This window comes from Panthera uncia, chromosome B4 (genome assembly GCF_023721935.1).
Source record: "Panthera uncia isolate 11264 chromosome B4, Puncia_PCG_1.0, whole genome shotgun sequence".
NCBI lineage: Eukaryota > Metazoa > Chordata > Mammalia > Carnivora > Felidae > Panthera > Panthera uncia.
This window is the reverse complement of record NC_064809.1, coordinates 13,823,217-13,847,363: the sequence shown is the minus strand read 5'-3', so window position 1 is coordinate 13,847,363 and position 24,147 is coordinate 13,823,217. Positions and strand designations below refer to the sequence as shown.

Below are 24,147 nucleotides of genomic sequence, written 5' to 3'. Positions count from 1 at the left end.
TCGGGCGGCGGGCCCGGCGCGCGCGGAGCCAGGCGACATGGAGGGAGGCGCGGCGCCCGGCCGCCCCTGACGCGCCGCTCCGTCCCGGTGGTCGGCGAGCCCGAGCCGCCCGGGGCCCCGCGGCGCGGAGATGAGCAGGTCCGCGGCGCTCCTCTTCTGCCTGCTGGGCTGCAACGTCTGGAAGGCGGGGACCAAGACGCTGCGGGAGCCCGGCGCCGGAGCCCAAGGTCGGTGCGCGGCGGCGGGGCCCGGGAGGCGCGAGGGCCGGCGGCCGGTGGGCTTTTGTGTCGGCCGCGGGCCTGCCGCAGCGGCGGCGGCGGGCGGGGAGGCTCTCGGGCCGCATTGTGTCGGCGGCCGCCGGAGCCCCGGCCGCAGCTTCGGCCGCCGGGCCTGCGGCGTCCCCCCACGCTCCCTGCGCCGCGCTCCCGAGGGGGCGGCGCCGCCCGGGGCCGCCGAGGCGCCCCCGGCAGAGGCTCCTTGCGGGGTCCGCGGCCGAGGCCGGAGGCGGTGCGGGCGGCACCAGCTGTTGCTGCTTCGGGGGGCTCGTCTGCATGCCTCCGAGGGTCCTTCCCTTTATGCCGTGGCGCGGACACGAGGCTCCATCCTCCCCTTCGCCCCGGCCAGAGCGGCCGCCCCGGGGTCGCCGCCGCCCGCTCTCCCCCCCTCCCGGCCCCCCCCCCGCCCTCTCGGGGCTCGGGTCCTGGAAGCCGGAACGCGAAGGCTGACCTCGGCCCTTTTGTTGTGGCGTGTTGGGGGGGTGGCCGCTGCCTCTCGGGTGCCCCCGGCGCCCTGGGACCCGAGGTCCGCGGCCGCTAGCCGCCACCAGCCTGCCACAGTTTGGGAAAGTTTGGGGGTCTCCTTCTCCTCCCCGTCCGACGTCTTTTCCAGGCGGTAAGGGATTTGCTCAGCAGCCCAAGAATCATCCCCAAAAGGGGAGACAGAACTGGGAGGCCTTAATCATTAAAGAAAAAAAAAAAAATCATTTCTAGGTCTGTATGTCGCCAGCTCGTGCCTTTTGTCTCATCTTTGGCCTCTGCAAATCTGCTTTCCAGACCTGGGAGTAATGTGGCCGCCTCTGAGAATGGCCACAAGCCTGTCTTTTGTTTTTAAAATAAGACTTTATTTGGAGGGGATCCCGAAGCTTCCTTTGCACGCGTGTGAGGGGACAAAATTGAGTGCTTCTCTGCTGCCTGCCTTTTCACAAGGGTGAGTGAGGCCGCCGCAAATGAGCATCAGCACCCACACCGGATCCAGTGCCCGGCCTCCCCCCGGGCCTCTCTGGGCTGTCGAGAGGGTTTCCCTGCAGCGGTGTAGACCCCCACCCCACCCCCACCCTCCGCCCACCGACTCCATGCCCCTGTCCTCTCCTGGCAGAAAGGTGTGTGTCCTGTAAGGTCTGCCCAGTGGATGCAATGAACGAGGAGCGCCTCATCCCCGCGCACACCGTCCTCTAGCACAGACCGTGCCTTCCTCCCTCTTCCTCATGCTAATAACCTCCTTCCCTTGTAACAAATACTCAGAGCTTGGATTGCCTGGGAGCAGAGAGCCGTGGGTGGGCTTCCGCCCGTGATGTTATGACAGGCAAGGAAGGTTCTACGTAGTGGCCTGGGTTTAGTTTGTTACCTACATGTTGTACGAAAGGTTTTCGCATTGGGCTCTTGCTGTATCATTTGCTGGCATCTCTTTCCTGCCTTGCTTTTTTCTGTAGCTATGACATAATAGAACCGTTATGAACTGTGTGTAAATTTAGTAATGTATATTGTGGAAAGGGGGACATTGACAAGGTACAAAAAGACCCATATGTCTCTTCAGTAGGAAATGAATGTTTAGAACATTAGATCATCGGTGTAGAATTGTAGTCTCTTTCATTAATATTCTGCTTCTTTGAATCAGCTATTTTAATATGATATTTGTGTTTCAACGAGGCCATTAATTCCAAAGAATGGGTTGAGTGTTTTTGCATTTGAAATAGGAATATATGGAAATATTAAGTTCATGTGCTTATAAAATAGGGGAAGACAGGGCCTCGGTTGAAAAAAAAAAAAAAAAAGTCATGAACAAAACCTACTGCTGCAATTGGGTGAGGACCACACTAGACAGAGATTGGGTAACCAAACTCCCAGAAATGGAATATTCTATGAAGTGGGTGAAGAATGATCAACCAATGAGGATATTGATACCATGGTTTGAAGTGTCTTAGTCTATGGGATGGTTTGAATGGAGGATTAAGTGCCTTGGAATGCCCCCCGTCCCCCTGCCCCCCTGCACCAGAATTTAGTGCCATTAAGTAGAATGGCTTTTTAAAGTGTTGAGCCCAGGAGCTCTACCAGAAGTCAGGGCCTCACTATCACCTAGGTTTTGAGCTAGGACCATTTTTAGGAGAGTGGATGGTTGGTCCTTTGACATTGGAAAGTAACCTTACCCCCACTGATTTCTTTGAACCCAGTCTTGTCACTCGGCTTGTAACATAGTTATTATTTTTTTTAACGTTTATTGTTTAGGAAGAGAGAGCACGAATGAGGGGGTAGGCAGAGAAAGAGGGAGACACAGAATCTGAAGCAGGCTCCAGGCTCTGAGCTGTCAGCACAGAGCCTGACGCAGGGCTCAAACTGACGAACAGTGAGATCAAACTCACGAACCCCAAGATCACAACTTGAGCCGAAGTTGGACTGCCAACCGACTGAGCCACTCAGGCGCCCCTGTAGCATAGTTTTTAAATTCACCTCTTCTCTATCTCCTGGATCTCATGCACAGTGAAGAAAAATGCTACATCTGATTTCACTGTGCAGTCCCACCACAGGTTGTAGATTGTTTTGAACTTAGTTGGTGCTCAGGTAGCGCTGAATGAGCGAAGGACTGAAGACAGTTAATAGCATACACTATAGCACACTGTGGTGAAGTTTTAGAGGAAATCTTCAGTGTTTACCTTCTCGGAAACCTAATTTGTAAGAGTTTTGCTTTTATTATACAAATTGTTACTTGAATCATACTTTGAACGTGCATTGCACACATACCTTCTGCACCAACAGGGTTGAGAAATGACTTTAGGAAAAACTCCTCAGAGAACTGGAACACACAAATGTGTATGGTTTACAGTGGTGTTACAGTTACATTCCTGGGACTAAGTGACACTTCTGTATTAAATGAGTGTTGCTTCATCTAAGGCAATTAACATCTACAAAATTCCTTGGCATTGCTTTGCTCAAGATATTCAAATAAATTGCATTCAAGATAATTGAATAAATTGTACTCAAGATAGAATTTAAGATTTGGCTCCAGATTCTTTCTACTGTAGCTACTTTGACCCAGCAAAGGGCTTTCATAGACCGCGGTTGTCAGCGTGAAGTTTTGCTTTGCGAATCATGAATTTGAACTAGCTCTAGAATATGATTGCGTGTTTTCATTGTTCTCATCGAAGTTTCTCTAAAGTGTTTATAGTGTCTATTTTTTTTTTCTGGGAATTTTACAGAAACTGTTATTCAATAGTACTGACTAATTTTTACTTTCTTAACCTCTTAGACAGCTGTGTATTGAGGCTGGCTTAATAGAGGGGGCTCTCCTTGGAGCGCAGTAAGCTGTGCAGATGTACTCCATAGAGATATTTTTGAAGCCCAGCACTGTTTTTACGTGCCAAAAGAAAGGTCAGAGCTAGGTTAAGGACTTCATGCTCAGACTTATATTGTATGATCTTTATTTTGCTGCTCATTATCTAATAGTGATGTATTTTGCAATGATGTGCTAACTTTATGTTCATCTCAGAAAAGCTACAATCTGTCATAACATTGGAGGTGAATGGTTGGCTGTCTTTCTTCTCTCCGAGAGGCCTGTTCTTTGCCAAATTCAAATTTCGGTTATTAGAACACCGTGATCAGTTGAAAACCCACGGAGCGATGGAAAATATCAGGAGGATCGTCCAACAGGCATGACTTATGCTGATGGTATAATGAGAACATAACATCTAAATAAAACTCCTGGGCTCACGTCCTGGGAAAGTGTAGAGCTTGGATTTGCAGAGGCCACTGGACTTTGTTGCACACCAGGTGTGGGAACTCTGTTGGAAAAACAACAGCAGCATCTAGGTAATTTCTGGCAGAGGCTTTGAGATGACTTTATGGGTTTATATTTGTGTCCTATTTGTACTTTTCCTGTAACGCTTTGTAACATATAGCTTTCATGCTTAACATTCCGACCAGAAAAGGGAGGAAATTAGGTAGATTTCTCAAGTAGTAGGTTGCAAATGAAAGTACTTTCTAAGCTTCAGTCAGTTCTTTGTTCTAAAGACATTTCTAATATCTCTGTAAGTCAGACCGTACATTTGTATTCTTGTTGGGGAATACTAATTTAGTTATTTTAGTAAATACTCCACACGAAAAAGGCACACGCAAATTAAGTCAGACCACAGACGTGTATATTACTGAAGGAAACATTGTATAAAAATTTTTCAGAAATCTAGATGGAAAAATTTGTCCTGTGATGGCACCCACCTCCCGTACTTTGTGTGAAACATGCCTAATGGAAATCATCACATATTTCTTTTTTTTTTTTTAATTTTTTTTTCAACGTTTTTTATTTATTTTTGGGACAGAGAGAGACAGAGCATGAACGGGGGAGGGGCAGAGAGAGGGAGACACAGAATCGGAAACAGGCTCCAGGCTCCGAGCCATCAGCCCAGAGCCTGACGCGGGGCTCGAACTCACAGACCGCAAGATCGTGACCTGGCTGAAGTCGGACGCTTAACCGACTGAGCCACCCAGGCACCCCCATCACATATTTCAATAATACTATTATAGTTTGATCAAGTTACAAAGAAGTAATTGGAAACAAGTCATTTTCATTTGATTTTACTGAATATAACTTAAGGATTTTTAAAGACCTCAGTACTGGCTAAATGCTCAGTTCCACCAAATGTGGAACTGAATGTATTTTAAGTGTATTTTTTTAAGTTTAGTTTTCTTAGTAATCGCTACACCCAGTGTGGGCTTGAACCTGCAACTCCAAGATCAAGAGTCATATGCTCCTCCGACTGAGCCAGCCAGGTGCCCCTAAGTGTATTTTTTTAATTAAGCTTCAGCACTCTAAATAGATCAGTTAATTGTATGAAATAATAGTGTTTTTTCCTTTTTAAAACAATTTTTTGAGTTTATTTATTTTGAGAGACAGTGACAGAGAGGAGGGCAGGGACAGAGAGAGAGAGAGAGAGAGAGAGAGAGAGAGAGAGAGAGAGAGAGAATTCCAAGCAGGCTCTGCACTGTTAGCACAGAGCCCACTGTGGAGCTCAAACTCACAAACTGTGAGATCATGACCTGAGCCAAAACCAAGAGTCAGACGCTTAACCGACTGAGCCACCCAGGTGCCCCTGAAATAATTTTTTAAACAATTGTACAGTGTGACCCCAACGTGTGCCCTACATTAAGTAAACCATTGTTTTTGTAAAATGCAGCTGGTAAATAGGCAAAACGTGAGGCAATTAACCACTCTAGAAAGGCTTCATAATAAGCCCCCTAAACACAAAACAGTTCAGTCAGCATGTTTAAGGTGATTCCACCTTCCTCTGATCAAGCTCTTTGGAATGACTTCGCCATTTTCCAGTCCGTCTGCAAACATTTGCTCTTTTTTTTTTTTCTTTCACTTACCCCTTACAGAATTTAATCCACATGGATTCCAGTAATTAAATCCTTTTATGTGGATGACTCCAATTTTTCTCCCTCTGGCTTTGACATGATGTCTTGGCTCTTTTTCTTTTTATCCGACAAGCTACTGGACGTCCCCCCTTCAAGACACTGAGTCTGCCTCCAACCTCCCCCAGCCCAGCACAGCCTAAGTTCTCTGTTAACTAGGCTTAAAATCTGGGCGTCTCCTTAGACTGTTTGTCTACCTTGTAGTCTATACAGTCAGTAGTCTTACGGGTGCTTTTATGTGGCACGTTTATAGAGATGTCTTTAGATCAAGATAGACGCAATTGTATAGTACAGAAGGAACCTTGAGGTCAAGTTTATCCTCCTTGTTCTGGAGATGAGGAAACTCGGGCCGAGAAAACTAAGGTGATCTGTGGTCACAGTGCTTTCTCCCCACACACATCCTGTGGAAGGTAGATAGAATAATGGCCCCTAGAGATGTCGATGTCCGGATCCCTGGACCTTTGAATATATAACCGCTGAAAGAGGGAGTTTGCAGAGCTAATTAAGGCAAGGGTCTTCAGGTGAGAAGATTAACCTGGATTATCCAGATAGGCCAATGTAATCCAAGGATTCTTAACCGGAGCGAGGTGGGGAGATCAGAGGGAGAGGAGATGTGAGCAGGGGAACAGAGAGACAGTGGAGATGCTTCACTGCTGGCTGTGAGGATGAAGGAAGGGCCGTGTGCCAAGGAATGCAGGCAGCCTTTGGAATCTGGAAAAGACAAGGAAATGGATTCTGTCCCAGAGCCTCCAGAAGGAATGCTGTCTCACTGACATCTTCACCGTAGCCCAGTTGATACTGACTTGGGGCTTCTGTCCTGCAGAACTGTAAGCAGTAAAATTATGTTGTTTTGAGCCCCTGAGTGGTGGTAATTTGTTAATGGCAGCAATAGGAAACTGATACAGATACTGACCCCCAAGAACTGTGAAGAGAGCCTGGCTCCCATACAGCCCACCGTGGTAATGGGCCATTTGGGGGGACCGCAGCTACTGAAGGTAACATTTGGAGAAGAGCGTGGAGTTTTTGCATCTTCTTAACAAAAGTCTGCCAAACTGGAGCCATGGTGAGGATCCTTGGGGAGTACCTCACGGACCTCCCCCGCCCCACTATCACCAAACAACTTTTTTTCCCAGATGCACTCCGTGGGCTGTGACTTTTATCTCTTGGTTACTAAATGGGGTAAAAGGCCGCTGTGATCGAAGGGCACCACCAGTGCCTTTGTATAATGAAAGGATAGGGGACCACTCCCCCTGGAATGGCCTCCCGCGTGTTGTGTGTTGTCTCGGGCTGGGCGCCCACCTCTGATACCTGTGCCTCTCGTCGGCGAATGGGCCCCAGTGCGGACAGAGAGCGGTGCGGTGTGGAACACCTGGGCACTGCACCTGTTGGGCAGCACAGGAGGAGCAAAACTGCTTGCTCTGCAGTTTCTAGCTCACCGGGAGCAACGTTCAGTCCAGTGTAGCCTAGAGAGGGGAGCTATATGACAGCTGGACAGGTCCCAGGGGAGCAGCTGATGGGGCCTCTGGTACAGAGGCGGGGGGATTCAAACCTCAGGGGCTGGGAGGAGGAGGCTGAAGGGTCCCGGTTGGAGGCTTCTCCCAGGGAACTGAACTCAAGAACAGAGAGGAGCTTGGCTCTTGTCGAGTTCAGGGCCTTGATCTAAAGGTGAATAAGGAACGGAGAAAGGGAGAGAACCACTCAGTCATTTTAAGACCTCGCCTCACGTGAAGGCGTCACACTTCCCTTCCCGTTGTGTCTCATAAACGCTCCCTCACTCGCTCCTTTCACGGTCGTGTATCCTCACCCTCATAAGGCACCTGTTGAAAGCATCCTGTCTTCTCTCTTTCTCTCCGTGTTGTGGTCTCTTCTTTCAACCCAGGCTCTCTCCACGTGTCCCTCTTCAAACACCATCGTATTCATGTTTCTCTCCTGCAGAAAAACATTTAATCCTTTCCTGTTGCCCAGCATGTAAAGTCTAAATTACTAAGTCTGGCCTTGACGACTTTCCTGCCTTTCCTCATGCACCTGCTCCAACCTTTGCGCCCCCTGCTTCACCAGCTTAAATCCCCTTCTCCAGCTGGAACATTCTGCTCATCACCCCTGGGTGACCACTGTGCGTCCTCACTTCCCTTCACCTCCTGCTCCGCTCTTTATGGTCTTACAACCCTCCATACGGAGCATGCGCCCTGTGAAGACTTATGTAAGTATGCAAAATACCTACTAGACAGAAGAGGGTTGGGGGGGACAGCATATTTTTGGGTAAGCTTGATTATTTAGAAATCCTCGGCCTCTGATATTTTACAGTCCAGCTGGAAGACAAATGGAAAAATAAATTAAGAAGGGCATCACCAAGGGACTTTTTTTTTTTATGTAATTAGGAAAGAGTCTCTTGAGTAAAGGTGAAAGCTAGTAACAGTTGTCTGACTAAACGTCCAGCTATAAGTTGTGATGTATATTTCTAGATGTTTCAAGGATTTATCCACAATGGGACACAGGAGGTTTTATTTTAGAGAGTATAAGCATGTGGACATCTCTCAGTGCTCTTAATGGTTATAAATTAGGTTAAGAGATGTCCTGCTGGGAATCAAATATTTACGCAGTGACAGCATTGATTGGAAATGTTGGTACTCTTGTCGGATGAAGCTCTGAAATAATAGTTACAGGACAATTAGGTTAAAACTCATATTTACTTAAGTGGAGAGAGATAAGGTGGTCAAATATAGATCTGATATGTTCATCCACTATTTCGAATCCTTAATTTTATGTAACATTTAAACACATACTCAGATATGAAAACTGATAAGATCTTTTGGATTTGGGGGGAGTAGCAGGCAGAACAGGAAAACCTGGCTTTTAGAAGAAGACACCTTTGAAGTAAGCATTGAGTTTATAAAAGGTGGGTTTTTCCTTTTGTTTTGTTTTGTTTTGTTTTGTTTTGTTTTGTCTTAAGCTATACTGCACAGGGACAGAGAAATATGAGCTTGAGGAGGAAAGTTAATTATTTCCAAATCAGACGAGCATTTCATTTGCTTAGACTGACTTTTTTGAGCACAGGACTTGAATGGAAGACTTCCTGAATTTGTACTGAAGGAAAGGTTTCTAATGTAATTTTTAAAACATTTTTTAATGTTTATTTTTGAGAGAGAGAGGCAGAGAGTGAGCAGGGGAGGGGCAGAGAGAGAGGGAGACACAGAATCGGAAGCAGGCTCCAGGCTCTGAGCCATCAGCACAGAGCCCGATGCGGGGCTCGAACTCATGGACCGCGAGATCGTGACCTGAGCCGAAGTCGGACACTCAACCGACAGAGCCACCTGGGCGCCCCTCTAATGTGATTTTTAGTGTAATTTTGACAGAGCCGAACTCAGTCCCTAAGGTGAGCCACGTTATCCAAGCCGTCACCGGGAGCTCTGCCTCAGTGGATGAGGTGCCCGCTCCCCCTCTTCGCTCCTGTAGTGCCTGAGTGGGGTTGTGCTCTGCGTCCTTTGCACCACAGTCCACTGTGGAGGCTCCGGGGAGGAATTTGCTTGCACACGAATTCAGGTAGTCGTCAGAATGCAGCCCCTTGCGGGTGGATACCAGGCCGAGGCTCCTCTTTCCTTGCCCCTTGAGGCTGCCTGCAGTCCTTGTCCCCTTGCCCCTTCCGTTGCTCAACCGCAGCGACAGCACCTGGGCAGCTTTTCACACCTCAGATCTCTCTCTGATTTCTCCTGCTGCTGCATCTCTCGGACCACAGCCAGATTGACCTCTCTGCCTTTGAAAGGGGCCCATGCGATTAGTTGAGCCCACCGGATAATCCGGGAAAGCCCATAACCTTAATCACCCCTGTAGTCTCTTTTGCCACTTGACCTAACGTATCCGCAGGTTCCAAGGGTGAGGGTAGAGATGCCTTTTGGGGGCTCCTGCCTGCTGTAGCCAGAATGTAGACGAGGGGTCACCGGGCAGAGAGGATGGGGAGGCAGATTTCCCTGCCGTCGAGGTCAGTGAGTGCGGGAGGGAGGACAGTGGAGCGCCTTCCCTTGGCGAGTCCCAAGGAGGGCTCTGGACGAGTGTCCCCTCTGTCCTTTCCTGCGCCAGGACCTTACAACTCTGACATGGACTCGTACACAAGGAAATCCTAAGACAGCTTGTGGGATCCCAAATGCCATGTTTAAAGTTGTCCTGAGTTTTCCTATTTTGTCTCTGAGAACTTGAAAGTGAAGTTTGTTTCCATAACTGTGATTTACTGAGTTCACTGAATGGTAAATATTTATGGGATCTCTATTATATTTAATGTTAAATCTGTGAAATAGTGGCAGACACTCTCTGCTTCCTTCACAGAAACGTGAAGAATAATAATGGCAATTAGCTAACGTGCACTGGGTGCTTACCACCTGCCAGACATGATGCTAAGTACCTGGATGGATTATCTTCTTTAATCTTCATATCGTTCCCGTGAGACGTAAATATACAGTAAGAGACAGAGGCCACTGTGTGACCGTAGGCAGCCTGCCCCCTGCCCTCAGACTGTGCTATCATAAGATTTGGAGGATTAAATTACAATTTCTCATAATTTTGATCCTGTGGCATTTTACCAGCATAAATAAGGGACTCTTAATAGGCCTGGTCGTTTTTACGCTGAAAAGACAAATCACCTCCCTTGTGTGGTCCCTGTTAGCCTTTGAACCATGGAAAGCAACCTCGAACGGTCATTTTCTGAGCGGCTCCTAAGAGCCGAGCTCTGTGCTTCGTGTTGTGTGGGGTCCAGATGTGTAGAAGCGATAGGAAGCTCCCACGAGTACCTCTCCTGAGCTCTTGAGGGAGGTCCAGTCGAGCAGGGTGGGACTTGGGGTAACACCCATCTGGGCTTGGGGGAATCTCCTGGCTTGTGTTCAGAGCCCATTAGTTTTTGGCAAGACTATTTATATAACAAGAGAAACTTGTTAGGACCCAACAATTGGAGAGTTGGAGGTAGGGAAGGATGTGGTTGTTTGGAAAATAGTCCCGCAGGTTTGTTTGGATCCGTAAAGTGTGATGGGATGCCCTTGCTCTCCTTATGGCACCAAGTGAGGGCTTTACTCACTCTGAAGTAAGTGTGAAATACCGGTGTTTATTTGGTATTTGAATTTACTTGCAGAATTTTAATCCTTTTCACTCTTTGAAAAGGCTTTATTCATTCCTCTTGGCTTATACAATGATCCTGAAAGTAAAGTTTTAAATGATGCTAATTATGGCACTGTAATCGATTTTTTTTCCAACTTATTTCATGAGCGTGTTTGGCCATACAAAAAAATGGAAAGAATTTTACAGTGAAGACCCATACTCACCACTTAGATTCTACAGTTACCATTTTACTATTCTTGCTTTATTCCCTATCAGTTCATCTTCCTATCCATTAATCTGTCTTATTTTTTGATGCATTTTCTTTCTTTTAAAAAAAATTTTTTTTAATGTTTCTTTATTTTTGAGAGAGACACAGAGTTTGAGCGGGAAGGGGCAGAGAGAGAGGGAAACACAGAATCCAAAGCAGGCTCCAGGCTCCGAGCTATCTGCGTAGAGCCCAGTGCTGGGCTTGAACTCAGGAATGGTGAGCTCATGACCTGAGCCGAAGTCAGACATTTAACCAACGGAGCCACCCGGGAGCCCCTTTACTGATGTATTTTAAAGTACGTGTCAAATATATGCACTTTCCTCCAAGTACAGCGGCAGGCATATCATTAATTAGGATTCAGTATTCCATTTTTTCCCAGAGGAAAATTTACATACAAGGAAATACACCAGTCTTAAGTGATGACATGTGTATATCTGTGCGAACCCAAGTCCCATCTTGATACAGAATATTACCATCATTCCAGAAAGTTCCCCCAGTACCCCCTCCAGTAAATCCCTGCCTCTGCTGGTTGGGGGCAAGCACCGTTCAGATTTTTTCCACCACAGGTTACTTTTTTGCCTGTTGTAGAACTTTCACATGAATGGAATCATACATTCCATACTCTGGCTTCATTATTTGCCATGAATAGTATTCCACTGGGTGAATATCTTACAGTTTATTCATTCTCCTCTGGATAGACACACAAGTCCTTTCTGGTTTTTGGTGGTTATATCGTTGCTGTGAACATTTTTATACATTTGTTCGTTCTTTGGGCATGTTTTCATTGTTCTTGGGAAGAAACCAACATTTCTGGGTTATAGGTAGGTGAATGTTTAGTTTCTCAAGAAACTGCGAGATGTTTTTCCATCATATTTTTCTATACTCCCACCGAAAATGTGTGAGAATTACTGTTGCACCACATTCTCACCATCATTTGGTGGTGTTGGTTTCTTTAGTTTTAGCCATTTTGGTGGGCTAAAATATACATTAGGTGGCTAGATCGATACATTAACAATGCAGTGCATACATTTCATTTTCCAGCTACAGTTTTCCAGGCTTTAGTTTTTGAGGAGTGTTAGAGCACTTTTAGAAATCAGCATTGTTTCGCCATTATGTTTATTTTTATTCTCAACAGTGTTTTATTTATGCAGGCTTTAATTTTTCTTTGATAATTAAAGTCTATCACATGACCACATTACCTCCTCACTGAATATCCCATCTGATCATGTAGAACCACGTTATCGCATACCTACCAAGTAAGCCGTGGTACATGCCTGTGCATCTGTGTACGTGAGGATGTGTATGTGTGTGTGTGTGTGTGTGTCAGGATAGAGAAGGAATGAGAGAGAAAAAGAAAAGTAACCCTTCCAGAGTCTAACATTGACATACTGCTCAGGTTAGATAGGTTAATATAGGACTAGAGATTATACCGGACTGTTTCGATACTTATTCTCTTTAAAGGAAAGCAAATGTATATGCCATTTACGTGTAAGAATCCGTACACTCAAAGAAGTGCCAGGATCTCTTCATGACCAGGCAGCTTCTAGGAAGTTTCTTGGGATACTTTGTTAATAACCCTTTTGAGTCAGTAGTGTATTGAGTCAGTTCCTCAAAATTAGAATACTTTGAATATTCTAATAGCCTCTTTTAATCAGTTAAGATAGTACAGTTCCAAATGTATTCATTCACAAAAGCCAGAAAAACTTTGAATCAGAGTTGAACATACCAAGAGAGCATGGGAGAAAATGAAATTCCTTGAGATTGAAGAAGCTCCCCTAATGACTGGGTATATCCTTTGGAAATTTAGACAAGATATCATCGTTTCCTTCTATCCTTTGCTTATGCCATTAACCTATACAAATATACATTTGACACTTCAAGGGAATGTGCATGTCTACCTGCAGATTTTGTGGGGCTGGGCTATTCCAGAGATCCCTGTCTGGGATTAGGGAAAAAGTGGGTGTTTGAGTCAGGTCCTCTATTTTTCATTTCTGCTTCTTCCCTCATGTGGCCTCTTCTAACTTTTAGTCTGTTTCTGAGCCGCCTGCCTTTTAGAAACTATATCCGTGCAAAGAACAGTGAGACCTGTGTCCGGTTTCCCCGCTGTATATACTGTTGCCTTGTTAGTAAAGCTTCTCTCCTCAAGCCCTTTGTCTGGTTTCTGTGAACTTCTGCACAGACAGATAGAATTAGTGGCATAAATAGCCCCTCTGTTTAAATTAAAATAGAGATTTCATAAAAAGAGAAGTTTTTTCCAAACTTAGAACGTTTTCTTGTTTCCGTACTCATGAGATACATTTGTTTCCTCTGATTCCTGAGTATGGAATCTCAGAGCCCTGCGTTTATACATTTGTTTCCTCTGATTCCTGAGTATGGAATCTCAGAGCCCTGCGTTTATTCAGTGTTCACTGTGATAGAAAGTTGTTCTCTGGGAGCTGCTGGCCCCTTCTATTATGTTTTTGATATTAAGGAAGTCTGTGGTTATTCCAAGTTAGGAAAGCACAATAGGATTAGATAAATGCAAGTCCATTATTGCAAATATCGCAGTACGAAAAGGCGGTATCTGCTCAAGGATGACCTAAAAGAAGTTGCTTGCGTTTGATGTCACTCGATTAAAATATTCCCATCTAATGGGAGGTTGGAGGTAAGTGGCTTTTAGATGTCTCTTTCAGAACAAGGTTTTTCAATTTTTGCTTGGGTGATTGATCTCTTTCTTTGTTACCATCTGCTGTCCATGTTTTTGAATGTGCGATAAAGCATATGGGAAAGGAATAGAAAAGTTAATGCATTCAACTGGTGAGGGTGGAGGACAGTGTCTGCAGTCTGGTCAAGTTTACAGCCCATCTGCGAGCACAGGGAGCCCTTTTAAAACGTAGCTTTGCTCTCCAGGCTGTCTGTGCAGAGCCCCCTCGGTCCACCGCTTGTCCAAATGTCACCAGTACGGCTGTGGCGAAATTAGGTCTCTCCTTCCAAAACTATATCACTTGGCGCATGGGGCATATACTCAGTGCACGGCTTTGTGGGTACGTTTTTTCCTTTACTGTAAACTTAAAGACTGCCTAGTGAAATTAACCTTAGAAAGTGATCCTTTGATTCAGCTCGCTCACCCCTTGGCAGCACAAACCGTTAAAATGACTTTTAACGCCACTTTGTGTTTTGATTCTTGTGCCGCAACGTAGATTTTGAGTTAGAGGTAAAATTGATAGAAGTCTCCCATTGTGTTTTTTCCCCACTACTGTTTGGAACAGCTTTGTTTTGTTTTTTTCACCATCTTGAACCTCATTTGCCTTTTCAAATTTAAAAATAAAATCATTGCCTTATAAAGATTTCAGTGTCTTAATGGAAACCTATTAGATGTTGCATTAAATATTAAACTGAGACATTCTAAATCAGTACACGTAAAAGTAATACATAAATGCTAAGTAAACAAGAGAAAGGAGTTAATGGCTTTCAGACTAGGATATTTTTTTATGTGCACTGATTAGATAACATGTTAATTAAGGTGGAACTATTCCCTGCTTATGTCTTCCCATTTGTTTGTTTCGTTTTTAATGTTTATTTGTTTTTGAGACAAAGAGCATGAGCAGGGGAGGGGCAGAGAGAGAGGGAGACACAGAATCCGAAGCAGGCTCCAGGCTCTGAACTGTCAGCACAGAGCCTGACGGGGGGCTCGAACCCATGAACTGTGAGATCACGACCTGAGCCGAAGTCAGATGCTTAACCAACTGAGCCACCTAGGCGCCCCCATATCTACCCATTTCTAAATTCAGAATCCTTAAGGAGACATTTACATGAGAGAAAGGCCTGGCAAGTTAGATACTTCTTAAACTTCTTTTCCTCTTAGCTGCTTCATGGCAGATGAACCACTCTTTATCCATCCTCCCATCCACCCATCCACGTACCCAGCAAAGAGTCTCTGCTGTCCTTACCTTTCACCACCGGAAGGTTGATAATACTAATTTCTTAAATTGCAGATTTTCAAGTGCTTTCAGGTCCGTTATCTTTTTACCCCTCATAATCCTGAGAGGTATCAGGAAAGAGATTATTCCTTTCTGTGCATGTGGGTGGGAGAGCGTGGCTTGAAGTCATGCACTGGTACAGCATGGAGATGATAATCCCACACACATGCTCCTCCTCTGTTCTCTTAGAGTGTCTCTCTCGGCTGCTTTAGACGCTCACACTCACTGTTTCAGTCATGATTTCTGCTCAGGGATTCTCCAGTCTGAGCCACCCAGTTTCTGGGCAGCCGTCATGCTCCCTACCAAGTAGAGCTCACATATTTAATAATGAAAGTGGGCATTATCAGTCGCTTCTTATGGTTCCATGCTCTGGGGATCCAAAGATAATTAAGCCCCCACTTTTCAGGAACTCGAGCTCCTATGGGAGAAGCACAGATAAACAAACCACTGTAGGGAGGAGCAAAGCATAGAGGGATGCGGAGGAGGAAATAACTAACTGGGCAGTCAGGGAGGCTTCCCAGTAAAGTGGCTTGTGAGGTGGGGTTTGAAGGCTAGGAACCACACAGAGAAGGGGAGGAAGGCACTCCCAGGGCCACGCCACCATCCATATGAATTGTAGCTTTTTTGTAGTTTATAAAGCATTTGAAAAAGACTTTTTTTTTTTTTTTTTTTTTTTTTTTTGGCAAAATGACAGTGGAGTTGCTGAGCTGCTGGTAAACTCCTGTCTCCTACTTCCTGCAGGGGCATAATGAGTAGTGGGTATTCTTCTAGGTCTGTGAGCCGGGCGCCTTGTCTCATCTATCTTCCTCACCCGAATTATTACACATCCCCTTTTCTCATTGATTCTGCATGGTTGGTCAGTCTTCAGCCAGATATCCCAACATCAAAGGGACTGGTTTTCTCAGTATCACTCGTCTCAACTCTAGCCCCTGCTAATCTCGTGGAATTTATTGAGGACACAGTTAGTCGCCTTTGTTACTGAGCTCCTTTACTGTCTTTTTTTAAGTTTGTTTATTTTTGAGAGAGAGAGAGAGAGAGCACGAGCAGGGGAGGGGCAGAGAAAGAGGGAGAGAGAGGGTCCCAAGCAGGCTCCGTGCTGTCAGCATGGAGCCCGACGTGGGGCTCAAACCCACAAACCATGAGATCATGACCTGAGCCAAAGTCAGATGCTCAACAGACCGAGCCACCCAAGTGCTCCTACTTTCTTTTTTTTTTCTTTAAGTTTATTCATTTATTTTTCAGAGGGGGATGGGTGCAGAGAGAGAGAATTCCAAGCAGGCTCTGTGCTGTCACCGTGGATCTTGATCTCATGAACTGTGAGATCATAAGTTGAGCTGAAATCAAGAGTTGGACACTTAACTGACTAAGCCACCCAGGTGCCCCTACTTTCTTTTCTTCACTCTTGTTCTGCTCTTGCAGTGGAGTCAAGGGAAAGTGCCCCACCACAGCAGCCAAAAGGGTATGGAAAGTTCGAACTCTTTAATGGCAACTTTGGCAGCGGAAGAGACTTTGAAAATTGTTGAACATCACCGCTTACACCCAGATCTTAGTTAGTTTACATGGGGTTATTGAACATCGCACTGCGTCTCTTTTCAGGTACTAAAAATGTTTGAGATAAGGAAGCTGATGCTGATTCTTGTTGGGATGGGGTGCGAGGGACCTAGTGCCCAGAGAAGGCTCCTCCAGCGGTCCTCATGGAAGCCATGGTAGAGGCGTCTCCATGTGGGGAGTGGCTTCTTGAATGGCTTCAGGAATGGCTGGAAGGTTCATTGGATTCTCTTTGCTTTTGCAGGAATTGCAAGGGAAGGGGCAGAGTGTGGTAGGGAGAACGTACAGTTTAAGTGCTATTCGCTCTCTCATTCATGGATATTTATTAATCCTGTCCTGTTACTTGTCAGACAGTATAAAATAGACTCACGATCCCCACTGCACCAGTTTACAATTTCGTGGATGCAGTTAACTCTTCAGTGAGTGGGACTGCTGTTTCAGATGGAAACGCATACCTAGGCCTGTTGTAGAACACTGTCTTTAGTGTGAGCTGTGTGCATATGGCCTTGTTCTGTGCTGTGTACCGCACCGGCCCCAGCTCCTTCTGTTTCTAATTACATGTCATTTTTCTAGGTAGTGCTCTAAGTGACTTCCTAGCTTGCTCTGAAACCCAACAGGTTTGCTAATAAGCCCATTGCAATTGTCACACACACACACACATACACACGCACACACACACACACACAAAGAGAGGGAAAGAGGAAAGAGAAAACAAAAAAATTATATAATCCTATCTAAAATTGAACTTGGGAAATATTTTCCATTTCCTCCTAGCCTATTACTGTACATAATTTAAAATTGACACTGTTTTAGGGGCTAGCATGAAGCCAAATTACTTTGAAGAATTAAGGCTAATGGATAAAGAAAAGGCAGACGGGGGCGCCTGGGTGGCTCAGTCGGTTAAGCAGCCGACTTCGGCTCAGGTCACGATCTCACCGTCCATGAGTTCGAGCCCCGCATCGGGCTCTGTGCTGACAGCTCGGAGCCTGGAACCTGCTTCTGATTCTGTGTCTCCCTCTCTCTGACCCTCCCCCATTCATGCTCTGTCTCTCTGTGTCTCAAAAATAAGTAAACGTTAAAAAAAATTTTTTTTTTTAAATAAAAAAAAGAAAAGGCAGACAGCTTTATGGCTCAGAGCAAAGGTGAAATAAAACTGAAAGAAGTTATAAAGTGAAACGCAATATAATGAAGTAGTACTTGATAACTTTCTGAGGCTACTTGCCCGGGCTCCGTGGAACCTTTGGGATGGGGAGCCAAAACAGAAAGCCAGTTCTCACCACTGCTTCCCAAATTTGAAAGCAGACACGAATCACTTGCTGGTCTTGTCCGATTCCAGGTCAGTGGGTCTAGTGTGGCCCCTAAGATGCTGTAACTCTTACCGTGCTGCTGGTCGCTGGACCACACTTGAATTGGTGAGGTTGTTCACTGCCCGTCCTGTCCTAATATTTAGGGACAGGCAGAAGCAGACCCAGGAAGCCATCGATTGAATCTGGCTACTTTTTCCTCAGATTTTTAGCCTTGCGGTTTAAGAAAGCTACCTAGTGGGGCGCCTGGGTGGCGCAGTCGGTTAAGCGTCCGACTTCAGCCAGGTCACGATCTCACGGTCCGTGAGTTCGAGCCCCGCGTCAGGCTCTGGGCTGATGGCTCAGAGCCTGGAGCCTGTTTCCGATTCTGTGTCTCCCTCTCTCTCTGCCCCTCCCCTGTTCATGCTCTGTCTCTCTCTGTCTCAAAAATAAATAAAAAACGTTGAAAAAAAAATTAAAAAAAAAAAAAAAAAGAAAGAAAGCTACCTAGAAAATGTATTCTCACCTTATTCAAAGCCTACGTTCAAGAGAGGTAGCTGGTTTAATATGTTCAGGTGTTGGGGCGGAACCCACATCACCTGTGACTTAGAAGGAATTGCGGGCCTTTTTTTAGGTAAGAATTCCCACTCGGTTACTTCATTCATACAATTAAAATATTTATTCATCATGTACTAACTGTGTAATGAAAACCCTGCGTAGCTCTGAGTGACTTTTGGTTTGATTATCTTTAATTTGCCTGCGGCCTGTCTCCAGCCGTGCTGCATATAGTTTTAAGCCAGTAAAAACTATTTCAGGGCAATAGAAACACTGATACCATTCTGGTTCTTGTTTATACTTGACACTGAACTATCTTTTTATACCTTCTTTTTAATAATTTTTAAAATTTATTTACTTACTCTGAGCTAGAGAGCACAAGTGAGGAAGGGGCAGACAGAGAGAGGGAGACTGGATCCCAAGCAGGCTCTGCCCTGTCAGCACAGAGCCTGATGCAAGGCTCAAACCCACGAACCATGAGAGATCATGACCTGAGCCGAAACCAAAAGTTGGATGCTTAGCCAACTGAGCCACCCAGGCTTCTGTACCTGTACCTTCTTTTTAATTGGAGTACGGCTGTTATAAACAGTAAAGCTTGCACATTTTTATCGGTTTTATGTTAGTATATGATCTTTAGTTTTGTGTGGATTGCATCTGGAATAAGTCACTTATTGCCTGCTGTTTGGGCTTGTTTAAATAAAGAATAGCTGACCACTGTTACTCAGATACAGAGTCCCTTTTTTCCCCATAATTTTTTTTTTTAATGCTTATTTTTGAGAGAGGGAGAGACAGAATCCGAAGCAGGTTCCGGGCTCTGAGCTGTCAGCACAGAGCCCGACGTGGGGCTCGAACTCACAGACAGTGAGATCGTGACTTGAGCCGAAGTCGGATGCTCAACCGACTGAGCCACCCAGGCGCCCCTCACCCGTAGTTGTTTTTGTTTTTTTTTTTTTAAGGGCTAACTAATGACTAGACTTCTGAGTCACTTTATTCGAAAGACATGGCTTTTGCACCACACTCAGATACCAGCAGCAGGCTGTGCCTGCCGCCCCAGCCGTGTTTTCGTCTCCGTCCCTGTGTGGAAGGTGGGTGAGGCCCTGCTGAGGCAACGAAATTCCTAAGTGGCCTTTTTGTAATTTATCTCCCTGGAGATTCTTGGCTGCCTGCAGAGTCCCAGAAGACCTTCAGGGGGCCGGTAAAATGATGATCCGTGTGAGCCTTTGACATTCCACCTCACGAGGGTCGTATGTGTTTCTGTTCTGTGCTTTTAAAAGTAGGAGGTAGAGTTGGGCGCCCCCGTCCTTTTCCTCTTGAAACGTTCATCTCCTTGCCTCCAGAAGAAGTACCACGTGTCCAGATGAGAGCCTGGGTGCTCAGGAGTGAGCTCTAGGCTCCACTGGGCCGGGCTTGTCGGCCGCAAACCAGGTTCCTGGAGGGAGTTGGAGGGGGAGGAGGTTGAGAAAACCCCCGAGGCCTGGCCCATCGCATTCCAGCTTTGAGCCCGGAGCTGTGCAGTCAGCACGTCCCAGCCTGTGGCTCTGTCTCTCATCTTCAGCAGATCTGGAGGCCTTTCCCCCGACGAGATCATACCTGCGAAACAGCCCCCCCCCCACGACCCCAGAGCCCCCGCGTACGATTTCTTCCATTCCACTGCCAGGAATGCTGCGGTCTGCGCTCGGTGTCCCCACTTGCTCACCCGCACGTTCACCCTGTGACCCTCTGCTGCCCATCCCCCTCCCCCACCACTCCTCAGGGACCCCTTTTGCCACAGCCAGCGCTCATTCCCCGGCCCGCTCTCCTCTGACACCGGTACTTCTGTCTCCATGACATGCGGCCCAGCTTCCATGGCAGAGGCGTCTCCTGGCTGGTCTCCTGCCTGGGCTGCCCTTCCTCAGTCCCCGTCGGGTCTCCCCTTTCCTCCTCTTCCTCTTGAGAGAAAGCTGTGACCTCGGGCTCCAGCCCTGAACCCCTCAGAGCATCTGCTCCATACTGGGGCCCATTTCCAGCTGTCAGCTGATGGACCCCCAGATCTCCCCTGACCGCCCCCAGGGCAGTCCTCCCCGCTTCCCCCTGAGCACCACCTGGGCTGTACTGGCCAGGGGTCTTCGTTCGTGGTTGTCCAACATGCTCGCTGTGCTGCACCTTCGGACCCACCCGCCCCCCCACCCCCCTTGCCCGAGGGCTTTGTACTGACTCATCTTTGCTCTTCCTAAAGCCTCAGGCATCCTCCCCTTCGGGAGCCATCTCTGGCTCCCCCTTTCCCTTCCCAAGTCTGTGTGCATACCTTTGCTGTTCATTCAACAAATATTTATTGAATGGCTCCGTATTCCTGGCACTGTTCTAGGTGCTGAGGGCACAGCAGAAAACCCTCCCCGCCCGGTGCTGAGCAGTTGTGTGGTACACATGGGCAGTCCGTCCGTCTCTCCTTGAGGCCGGAACTGCCTCCCATCTGGTCCTCAGTGTCTTTGCTGAAAGAGCAAATCCGGCAAGGCCAGTTTTCTCCTCTTTCCACTGTGCCTTTCCTCCACCTCTCTCAGGAGCGAAAACAGGAAAGAGAACTTCATAATCACAAGATGAGCCAGATAAAATTGCATCACTGTTTCTGGTTTCTGCATCCAGTTTGTTGAATTTTCGTGTGTGAGCGTGGTACAGAGTGTGAGTTGAATGCTTCCTTTGTTTGATAAATTTGCTCAGCTGCGGCCCACAACGAAAGTTTCTCTTCTGCTGTGTCCTTTGTTCGGAGCTGAAGAACCCCGTTCTTTGAAAAGTCACTGAGATGGATACTCTGCTTATATCTTATTCTAGACAGCCCCTATGCCTGGGACTACCAAAGCATTTGTTGGGAAACAAAATGCAGCGTTTTCAGCTGTTTTTATCTTGTAATACCACCATCCCTTTTTCCCAAAACAAACTCACACAAATTGACTTTGGGACCATTAGCACTGGAGCTGCAGATAAACTATGGACACCCGGTTGAGTGGCATTTCAGACACACAGTGAATAAATTTTTAGTATAAGGGTGCCCAAATCGTGCATGGAACATAATTACACTAAAAATTATTTGTTGGTCATCTGAAACTCAAGCGTAACGAGACATCCTACATTTGAGGTCGCTAAATCTGGCAACCCTGACTGCCAGCAGAAGGCACTTGTTGGGATTAACCGTCTTTCAGCTCTCCTTTCAGTCATGGTGACTTTCCGAGGGACGTCGTCCTCATATTTGGTGAAGGCTCCTGCCTTTGCCGACTGCAATCGCAGCCCCACCTCTGAAGCACTTCTCAGCCCTCATTAAGCGGGAGGAACAGTGACAGGCACGTCTTTCAGCTTGGAGGTGTGGGACCAGCTGTGCCAATGTTGTTTGGTTGGGAAGGTGAGGTCACAGATGTGAACCCAGTCTTCGGTCCTCGAGGCTGCTTGCCCTCTACAGACGTGGAAACAGTCCGATAGGCAAATATATTCAGTTTAGCTCAGCGATAATTTATTACGTATTGGTTTGAAAGGCAGAGAGGGAGAAACCATGTCCCCCTCCAGGATGCTCACGGTCTTGGGAGGAACAAGCATTTCCAGTGGGGCTCAACCCTGGGTGGACGTTATAATTACCCAGGAGCATCAGCAGGATTCACCCCAGAGACTCTAAGTTCGAAGTCTAGGGGGGCCTGAATATGGGTAGTTTTTCCAAAGCCCCCCCTCTCTGATTCTGTGTCAGCCAGAGCTGAGACGTGCTGACTTTCATCTTTGTGTCTTGTCTTGAAATATTCCCCGAGTGTCAGCGTGCAGATAAGGGACAGAACCTCTGCTTACGGAGTAAACACAAGGCAGACTTAATGCTGGGCCGTGACTCTAAGGTTGGGTTTCTAAGCTGTTCACGTAATGGCCCAAATGGTCAGAAAGTCATGTGTGTGCCAAATGCATTTTAAAAATTATATATAAATAGGACTGGAGAGGGTCAGACTTGGCATCCTGGAGTCCCTCAAATCGCGGTTAAAATTTTCTGGGAGCTGTAGTCATGTTTATTGCCATTTGTCATCACCCCTCAAGACTTTTAGCAACGGGATACGGTTGCAGAACTAATTAGGAGGCACCCTGACTGGCAAAGAGTCTAAATCGGCAGCCTGGCTCCGCCGTTCTGCGTGCGACAAGCTCGTAACAGTCAGCGCTGGCATTTAATTATACTCGACTTTCCATTCATCACTTTAACCGTCCCAGGTTAACGCCACTACAGTTACATCGACACACTGCACAGAACGAAGGATTGATGATAAAAGTCTTGAGGGGTGACTCCTGGGGTAAAGTGGGCTGGTTTGGTCAGCAGACCGCCTGCGGTTTGCACCTCGCATCACTGTGTCTCCGAGTGTCCTTGAGGACCTCCTGCATCTGAATCCCGGGATGCTAGTTAAATATGCAAATCCTGGGCCCTGCCTCACAGATCAGGACCTCTGGGGGTGGGCCTGCAAATCCTGGACATAGTCCCTGTGGTCCCGATGCTGACATCACGGGGGTTAATCCGAGCAGTATTTTGAGCGTGGCAGACTCAGAAGTCAGACGGAGATAGAAGCCTTCCATTATGTTATTATTGTTGTTGTCGTTACTGTTACTGTTTATGTGGACCTCCCCCTGTTTGGGGGGGCAGCGGCGTCTGACTCTTTGTGCATAAGGGTCCCTTTGCCTCTGTGATGTGCCTGAGGATCTCATGAGCATGCTCAGAAGCACAGGTATGTCCCGGGTTGTCTCCAGCTCTGTGGAGTAGCTGACAAGGTGTGCAGAGCTTGTCTTTCTGAAAGCCGTGTTGCCATGGTATCACTTTCCCCCCTTGATTCTTTCTTCCTGTTGCTTTGAAGGCAGATCGATTTTTTTTTTTACTATGAGCAGAGCCTTCCCATTTAACTCACAAGTAATTACATGTATCTTATCATAGATCTTCATTAATGTACAGTGGAGCTAAAAATAGGATAGTGGGTGTTACCAGCAATTGGGAAAAAACTAAGGAAACTATTAAATAAAGTTTTCAAAATGTGCCTTGTGAAGCCTCTTTTTGCTAATGTGGGTTTTGTACTGATTTGGAGAATGGCTTCTAAGTGTAGCCTTCGGTCTGCTGAAAACAGAACGTGTTACGCTCATCAGTCACCTGGACCAGTGGTTCTCAAGTAGGACTTTCTGTGAGCCAAGCAGAGGTGTTTTAATACCCAAAATGGAACATTTGGGGCTTTTTCCAGGTTGCACTAGAAAATATCATAGTTGAAAATGTTTCTAGTCCGTGCTGTTTATCTCAGTGAGAGAACCTTTGATAAGATGAGTCCTCCCTTACCCCGAATTATAAACTTACTTCAGGTTTGATGTACCTACGACTCTGTGCAGATTCCACTCCCACACCTAGATGTTCTGCCACCTGCGGAGTTCGTCACCCACTGGCATAAGCAAATTTAAAAGCATTAGACTCGGGGCACCTGGGTGGCTCAGTCAATTGAGCATCCCACTTCGGCTCAGGCCATGATCTCACGGGTTCGTGAGTTCGAGCCCCATGTTGGGCTCTGTGCTGAAAGCATGGAGCCTGGAGCCTGTTTCAGATTCTGTGTCTCCCTCTCTCTCTGCCTCTCCCCTGCTCCCTCTCTCCCTCTCCCCCCGCCCCTCAAAAATAAACAAACATTAAAAAATTTATAAAAAAAAAAAAAAAGAAAGAAAATACTGATAAATGATTACAAATTAGATCCACCCTCCCCCCTTCCCCATCTCAGACTCTTGCTTGTTTTTCTGGCCCCATGTCAGCTGTCATCTCCTCA

At 46.6% G+C, this 24,147-nt stretch overlaps 1 protein-coding gene across 1 annotated transcript in view; it reads left to right on the top strand.

The window, feature by feature from the left end:
* Positions 1-9: 9 nt before the first annotated feature.
* FAM171A1 (family with sequence similarity 171 member A1) overlaps positions 10-24,147 on the top strand; it is a 134,147-nt gene continuing 110,009 nt past the window's right edge. Inside the window, exon 1 of the mRNA XM_049624655.1 lies at positions 10-227. Coding sequence (XP_049480612.1) covers positions 131-227 — 97 coding nt within the window. The 5' untranslated portion in view covers positions 10-130. The remainder of the gene's footprint in view (positions 228-24,147) is intronic.